Source organism: Crocodylus porosus, unplaced genomic scaffold (genome assembly GCF_001723895.1).
Source record: "Crocodylus porosus isolate Cpor-Errol unplaced genomic scaffold, CroPor_comp1, whole genome shotgun sequence".
In the NCBI taxonomy this organism is placed as follows: Eukaryota; Metazoa; Chordata; order Crocodylia; family Crocodylidae; genus Crocodylus; species Crocodylus porosus.
In genome coordinates, this window is record NW_017728904.1 from 1,693,068 (window position 1) to 1,701,396 (window position 8,329).

The 8,329-nt window shown below is 47.6% G+C and overlaps 2 protein-coding genes across 2 annotated transcripts in view; one reads left to right on the forward strand and one right to left on the reverse strand.

Annotated features, from left to right (window-relative positions):
* KIAA0907 (KIAA0907 ortholog) overlaps positions 1 to 190 on the reverse strand; it is a 20,297-nt gene extending 20,107 nt beyond the window's left edge. Inside the window, exon 1 of the mRNA XM_019556733.1 lies at positions 174 to 190. Within this exon, the coding sequence (XP_019412278.1) occupies positions 174 to 190 (17 nt within the window). The remainder of the gene's footprint in view (positions 1 to 173) is intronic.
* Positions 191 to 804: 614 nt separating this feature from the next.
* LOC109324703 (zinc finger protein 431-like) lies at positions 805 to 8,325 on the forward strand (the record flags this gene model as incomplete). Its single annotated transcript, XM_019556734.1, has 5 exons — positions 805 to 813; positions 891 to 935; positions 1,434 to 1,763; positions 3,317 to 3,526; positions 8,044 to 8,325. Coding segments are annotated over exons 1-5 (876 nt in total), but the record flags the coding sequence as incomplete, so codon positions are not given.
* Positions 8,326 to 8,329: the final 4 nt, after the last annotated feature.

Sequence of the window (8,329 nt, forward strand, 5' to 3'; positions counted from 1 at the left end):
CCCCGCTGACATGGCTGCGACCGGCTCCGCCGCCTCCTCGCCAGCAGCCCGTCACTTCCGCCGCCCCACACGACACTTCCGCCTGTCGTCATAGCAACCCCCGGCGTCCGAGCCGGAGGCGCCAAACCAGGCGTTCAGGTCCTTAGCAGTAGCCCCGCCCCTTGATAGATGACCCGTCCTCAGACGCCATATTAGGACTGGAAGTCCCACCTTCTGACCTTTGCCGCAGGAAGTCTTTCCCCTTGTCTCCGGAAGTGTCATCTTGTAACCCCAAAGGAAACGAGTCATGCACTAAAGTCTAACGTATTTTTATTTTATTAAAGGTTAAAAATTAAATAAAAAATAAAAATTTAAAAGGTACTGATTGATGTGTGCTTACATCTAGAGGTAGTCGTGTCCTGGCTCAAAAACAAGCCTGTGCTCTTGCAGGTTGTGCGGGGGTGTCTGTGGGGATTGTGGAGCAGAGCCAGGCCCTCGGTCCTGCAGGGCTCCTGTGCAGCTAGGGTAGCCATCATATTGGATGTTCTGTTGTTCTGCTACTCTGTCTTCTATCTTTACAAAACCCGACGCCTTTACGTCCTCTGTTTTTTCCTTCAAGAAACACAGCTAATCCGGGCCTCTGTTCTGCTGCAGATTCCCCTGAAACGGAGGAGACCTGGGAGTCGTCAGCAGATAGAAGCTTGTTAGGCTGGTGTCCCAAACGAGGCCCTTCACCTGGAACAGGTAAGGAGCGGTGGTTTGTCCTTTCCCGGCAGCAGGGGGCACAGTCCCTCAGTGGAGAAATCTCTCTGACTGAACATTTTGATGTGGTCAGTGCTCCGATAGATCAGCTCTTCTTGTTTTCTCAGTGCTCCTGGAAGCGTTTCACATGCCTTGGACAGAGTTGTTAGGCTGCAATTAAAGTCTCTCATCCAAAGCAGGGGGAGAGCTTGGAGGTGAGCAGTGCACCAGGTTCATTTGGGGTGAGAGTTCAGCTGGGGCAGAGCCCAAGAGGACCCAGGGGTGGTGTAATGAGTTTGGGGAGCAGAGACCTGAAGAGTGTCAAGTCTGTGGTGATAGAAGCTGCAAACACAACAAGCTGGCATTAGCAGGAGCTCCCTCCTAAGTGCAGATAGTCAGGGGGGTGTTGGCACAGCCAGGCCTTGTCAGACTTCATGGAGCCGGGGCTCCCTGCCCCTAAAAATACTGCCCAGGCTTCCTCAAAGGACTGAGCAAGTAGAATGTGATTAGCTGGGTTAAGGCTGACGCATGAACTCCTATGTCCGCAGCTGCATCCACATCTCATGTCAGCTGAAGACTGGGGAATACTGCAGCCTTACCTATCATCCCTAAGCCTGCAATGAGGAGTAATACAGAGTGATTCCAGACAGGGCTGTGGGGGCTGGGAGCAGCTGGAACAGGAGACACCGATGGTGTAACACTTGTGACTGCAGCTCCGGGAGGTGTTTGAGGACGTGGCTGTGTATTTCACACGGAAGGAGTGGGAGCTGCTGGAAGATGAAGACACAGTGCTTTACCAGCACCAGATGCTGAGGAATTTCCAAGCCCTTGTTTCCCTGGGTAAATCTTTGGTTCTTGCTTCTCCCTGGAGCTGTGTGAACTCTGAAATTTATTGTCTTCTTCCTGGGTTTAAGTTTCTTTCTGTGTTTCAGCATTCATATCCTCATGCACATTTGGCTGGTGGTTTAAATCCACTTCTTCCCCACTTTTCTGTCAGTGATCAGACTTCTTTCACATATCATATTGATAGATTCTCCTTCATTTGATTCAGCCACATTCACCTGTGTCTTCCCCATTCTTGTAACTGCTGGTGCCTTTATATCCAGCAGTTTCTTGACAACATGATCTTCCTTTGCCTTCTCAGCACATTCATATCATATCCAAGTCATTGTGCATAAATTCACTAACAGCTCTTTCTTGGGGAATATTTCTAATTTTCTTCCTCACTAGTGTGTCCTGTCCAAATGCATTTAATGGTCCTAGCATGCTCAGTTCAGAACTCTTTAAATGCTATTTCTCCTCCTTTGGTTATGACCCAGCACAAGTTAATAGAAGTCTTATTAGCCTCTGCTGCTACAACATGTGGATGATGCCTTTTCTCTCCTGTTCCTCTAGTGACATATGTACACGTGCTGGAGCCCAGATACCTCTACCAAGGGGTCACTGGAAGCTTCTGTCCACATTCCTTCCTAACATCTTCATCTCCATAGAGCAGAGACTCTGGCTTTGTTGTATTTGCATTCAGACCTGTGCTCTCAGGCTTGCTCTGACAGTCTCAAAAGTTTTCTTGTTCTCCTCCTAAAATCCCTCTGCAGATCAGACACCCATCACTGTGAATAGAAGAAGTGGGCTACGTGCAGGGCCTTGTGAAAACCAGTTTTTGTTTCCAGAGGATCTCTAATACAGGGGCTTGTTCTTGCCTGTGCGCAGGGTTGAGGTACTTAACCTTTTAGTAAGTCAGTTTACTTTTCTGATGCTTTCTTTCCCCTCCGCTGCCTCCAGAGGATTTCCTCTGGGAATTTCTCAAATGTTTTCTGTAGCTCAACAAAGACCACATAGACCATTTGTATCTTGTGGGCTTTCACATGCTATGAAATGTGGGTCTTTTTTGCTTTCTTTTGTCATTTCCATGACTCCCAGGAACTTTGTTTTAAACCCTGCAGCATTTGGCAACTTGTGGACTCATCTTCATTCCTGGGATGATGTTCCCATTGGATGGGATGCTTGATTCAGTTGCAACTACACTTATTATAAAATCGTCTTTTCCTGTGCCTTGGTTATGCTGATTTATCCTCTCACCCAGAAAACAGTTTCATTGTCAGCTACCTGTCATGGACGCTTTTCGCTGCCATGGGTCCTCACTTTAAATCTTCACTGAGAATAAGGTCATTTCCATTCCTTTAACTGGGGTTCCACTGGTGAGATGCATGTTATCCATCTGTAAGTATGTCCAATATCTCTTCGTTTTGGTACCTTGAAAAAAGTAAAAGTTTGATCTTTCTGCTCCCTAGTACATTGTGGATCACTGCGTCTCCATGCCTACCCCTGGTGACTCTTGTCACTTTGATTCCTTTCCTATACCAGGGAGTGATGGGTGCTTTGTTTCCTATGACCATCTTTTCAGTAACTGGGTGACAAGGATCATCATGCATTGAAGGCTTTTCCCTGCAGTGCCTTCTCTTTCACCCCCGGCACTTTGGGTTTTGAAAGGAAGACCTTGATTTCTTGAGGGAACACAAGGGCCAGGTCTACTCAAAGACCCATGCCAGCAGAAGGAATAACAGGGTTTGCCCCTTGCCAGCAGGGCAGGGACTAATCTGGAGTCTCTCTTCCCCACACAGGAGGTACCTGGCTCATGAGTGGAGCTGAGGAGGAGACTCCTATGGAAGGGCCTGCAAACCTGGAGCCACCATGGACTTCCCCAGGGAGTTTGGGTGAGATGGATTCCCTAAAACCTGAGAGCAAGCAATGGCCCAAGAATAAGGGGAGACCCCCAAAGCAGATGGAGAATGTAGCAGTGAACCAGGTACCATCTCCAATTGGGCATGAGAATGGAGAAGGGGCAAAACCCAGAAAGAGCCATTGGTGCAGGGAAGAGTATGTGTAGATGAGAGACCTACAGACCTAGTGGAAAGAGGCATCCAAGCCAAGGCAGTGGGGAGGGCCTCAGGGGAAAGCAGGAGCTCGCTGCCAAGCACCGGGCAAGAGCCCACCCTTGCTGCAAGGTCCGGAAAATCTTTAACTTGTCACTCCTGGCTCTTCGCAAGATAGGGCACAATGGGGAGAAGCCCCGTGTATGCACCAGGTGTGGGAAAAGTTGTGCTGTGCAGGTCCCGGCCCTTGCCTTGCAGCCGAGACCCCTGTGCTCCTGGGAGGAGATGGGCCTGGCCATGAGATCCCAACCTTGTAGCGGGGAACCAGGTGCTGCCAGGCTGGCCCTGGCTGACTCCATGCCCCATGTGAAGATGCAGCCTTGCAGCTAGCAACCACTTGCTGCAGCCAGGACAGGACAAGCGGGGCTAGCTCCTTGCTGTGATGTGCAGGTCCTGGCCTTTCAGTCAGGAACTGTTTGCCATTGGAACCATGGGCAAACTGGGGTGGGCTGGGCCCTGGTAGGTACATAAGCAAACAGCCATGCTGTGTCCTCACAGGAGGCCCAGTACTCCTACTGCAGTTACTGGCCCACCTTCACTTGGTGGCAAGTTGCCTGTGACTTCCAGGCCTGTTGCTATGTGCTGGATTGCAGGTCCTACATGGTTACCTGGCCAAGGTCCCCCAGTCACCTGGGCACAGCTGTTATAACAAGGACATCTATGTGACTGGTAAGGGCAGAGGCCAGAACAAGGGCAATGCCCTGAGATGTTATGGTTAAGTGGCAAACTTAGAAAAATGTAAATGGATATTTTTTTAATGATATTTATATCCCTAATATCACCACTCCACAGAAAAATTATTTGACTATAAGCACATCAAAGAAGAGGAAGGTAGACACTGAATACCGAGTGTTCAACAAAAAATGGACCTCTAAATATTTTTTTACTGAAATGGGCAAAAAAGCTTTTTGCTAAATTTGCAAAGAAAGTCTGGCTGTATTTAAAGAATACAATTTGAATTGGCATTTTGAAACCAAGCATGCATCCAAATATGATAAATTGTCTGCTCAAGAAAAAACAAAGAAAGCAGAGGAGATGGTTGCTGCAATGCAGAAAGAGCAAAGTTTTTCCCCAAAAGCATTGGCAGTACGGGATGGAATTATGAGAACGAGTTATGAGATGGCACACATAATTGCCAAGAAGAGCAAACCATTCTCTGAAGGAGAATTTGTAAAGGAATATATGCTTAAGTCTGCTGCGATTTTGTGCCCAGACAAGAAGGAACAGTTTGAGAACGTTAGATTGTCAAGGCGGACTATTGTGAGACGTGTTGAAGATATCTCTGAGAATCTGCACCAGCAGTTGAAAAGTAAGGTAAATGATTTCTCGTATTTTGCATTGGCACTTGATGAGAGTTGTGGTGTCAAAGACACAGACCAGTTGTTGATTTTTATTCGAGGAATCACTGAAAATTTTGAGCTCACAGAAGAATTGGCATTGATACAGTCAATGAAAGACACAACAACTGGAAAAGACGTATTGGAGGATAAATGCGTGTCAAAATTGGGAATGGACTGGAAAAGATTGGTGAGTGTGACCACCTATGGAAGCCCAAACCTGGCAGGCAAACATGTTGGATTGCTCAAAATAATTCAAGACCAAGTCAAAGAAATCAATCCAGAACAAAAAATTATTTTTTTACATTGTATTATTCATCAAGAAGTCCTCTGTAAAAGTGTTCTAAAACTAAGCACTGTTGTAGACACAGTTACCAAAGTGGTCAGCTACATTCGAGCAAGAGGATTAAATCACAGGCAATTTGCAACTCTGCTTGAGGGGTCTGAATCTGAGCGCACAGATGTTCTGCATGATACCAGTGTAAGTTGGCTTAGTTTGGGTAACATTTTGAAAAGAGTGTGGGAACTGAGAGCTGAGATTGGTTTATTTTTGAACGTGAAAGAAGATTTGGATTTCCCACAGCTGAATGATGCAGATTGGCTTTCTGATTTTGCATTTGCCATTGATGTCACAGGGTACATGAGTGATCTGAATTCACGACTGCAAGAGAAGGGGCTTTTTGCTCATGAATTGCATTCCAGCGTCAAGTCATTTATGATGAAGTTACTCCTTTTCTCCCGTCAGATAGGAAACAAAGATTTCAGCCATTTTCCTACATTGCAGCAGGTTACTGTTTCTGATCAAAACCTAAAAAAATATACATCTTTACTAGTAGACTTGCATGCTGAATTTTCTCGCCGATTTGAGGATTTTCAAATGATAGAAAAAGACTTGTCTTTGGTTTCCTCACCTTTCACATTTAATGTTGACAGTGCTCCATGTGACCTCCAGCTTGAGCTTATTGATCTTCAGTGTGATGCATTGCTTGCAGAGCAATTCCAATCAGTGCCACTTCCTAGCTTTTATGCTTCTCTCAACAAACAGAAGTTTCCGAAGATCAAGACTCATGCCCGGAAGATGCTCGTGCTGTTTGGATCAACATACATGTGTCAGCAGATGCATTCTGTAATGAAAGTCAATAAATCAAATCTTAGATCTTCGATGAGTGGGGACCACCTTGCAGCAGTGCTCCACATTGCAACAACAGAGATGACGCCCGACTTTGATTTTCTTGTTAACGCACATCAGAGGCTTCATTCTTCACCTTGAGTTCCTTTGTCTTTGTTAATCACCTTTACATATACTACTGAAATTATTTTTTTTAAATAAAATTAAAATCTGTTATAGTAGATGTTTGATTTTTTTGTCTACAATACTTTATACTTTGTTAAAATGATTTGTTCTGAAAGATCTTGTGTCTGCAGTCCTTGACTCAACTGGTTTGGTTCCATTCTCGGGGAGGTCTGATGGTTGAGGGTGATGGGGCAGGATGTTAGAGGGTGATGGGGCAGGATGTTAGAGGGGTCACAACCCCTTCCGACCTGATAGGTTGTGCCTGTGCCTCACAGCCTAGATGGCAGAGCTCTTGGGGCCCTGGGAACAGGCCATGCACTGGGAGGGTGGGCCCTGTGGAGGGGCAGTGTTTCCCAGTCAATGGGTAGAATTTGTGATGTCTGGGATCATGCAATGAGGGCAAGGGATTCTGGGACAGATGTGGTGAGCAGGGCAAGGTTTGGTGTTGGATGGGTCAATCTTATGACATGGACCACGTGACGGTGTAATTTCCAGCCCCAAAGCCACCCCCGCCCCCCAAAAGGAGTACTTCTGGGGGCAAAGGGAGGGACTTCTGGCAGCAAAGGTCAGGGGTTAGGGGAGGGATTTCTGATCCCCAAAGAGTGACCAGGGAGCAGGGCAACTGTTAAGGGTTGGGACTCCCATGTGGCCCAAGAAGGCTCACCAAAACTCATGAAGTGACCTGTCAGCCGAAATAATTGCCCACCCCTGCCATAAAACAAAACCTCAGGCTCCTGAGAAAGTGAAGAGTATAGCAGGCTACCTGAAGCGGAAAGCATAGTCCAAGCTAGTAAACTGAAAAGAAAAAAGTCATTACTGAAAAGAATAAAGTTTTTAAACCCAAATTCAAAAAACCTACTTCTGGAGTGTGTGTGTGTGTGTATGTCTGTTTCTATCAATGGAAGAGAGCACTAGCTCGCCTGTCCTCTGCTTCATACCTGCTGGGAGCTGTGGTGCTCTTGGACTCCCCTTGCGCAGCACAGTGAGATTTTTTTCACTGCACAGGCCACAGGGAACCCAGGGAGGTGGGGAGGCAGCGAGGAGGGAGGAGGCGTAGGAAGGTGGGAACTACCTAGAAAGTTGGACAAGGCTGAAGTGCTAGGATAATGGAAAAGGGAGCTCTGGCTCTGCAGCCAGGATGTGTTACATGTGGGGTCGGGTGCTTAGAGTTTGGGTGAGATGGACTCCCTGAGACCTGAGAAGAAGCAATGGCACAAGAGTCAGGGGAGGCCCCAAAAGCAGATGGAGAATGTAGCAGTGAACCAGGTACCACCTCCAGTTGAGGGTGAGAGTGGAAAAGGGGCAGAGCCCAGAAAGAGCCCTGGGTGTAGGGAAGAATTTTTTGAAGCTGAGGTACCTAAAAAGCCACAGAAAAGAGGCACTGCGTCTAAGCCAAGGCAGTGGGAAAGGCCTCAGAGGGAAGCAGGGGCTTACTGCCAAGCACAGGGCAAGAGCCCACCCCTGCCCCAAGGTCAGAAAAACCTTTAACCGCCTATCACTCCTGGCTCTTCACAAAATAAAGCACACTGGGGAGAAACCCCATGTATGCAACAAGTATGGGAAGAGCACCTTCCTCTTAGCCCCTCATTGCTTACTGCCAGATCCATTCTGGAGTGTTCCTCCACCATTTCACCAGGGGAGGAAGAGCTTTGTGTGGCCCTCAGATCTGGTCAAGCACTTACATGTGCACAGGGGGAAGCATCAATACCACTGTATCAAGTGTGGTAAGACCTTCACCCATTTCTTCTCCCTGGCTCAGTGTCAGCATTTCCACCTGAAGAGGAAGACGCACCACTGCACTGAGTGCAGGAAGAGTTTCATCTGCTGGCAAGATCTGTTTCAGCACCAGTGTGTGCAGATGGGGGGCCAGCCCCACCAGTGCACCAAGTGTGGCAAGAGCTTCAAGCAGCTTTCCAGCCTGGCCAGGCACAGGAGCATGCACACAAGGAAGAAGCCACATCAGTGCTCAGAGTGTGGGAAGAGCTTCTACCTCTCCTCCAACCTGACCAAACACCAGCTCATCCACACAGGGAGGAAGCCACATC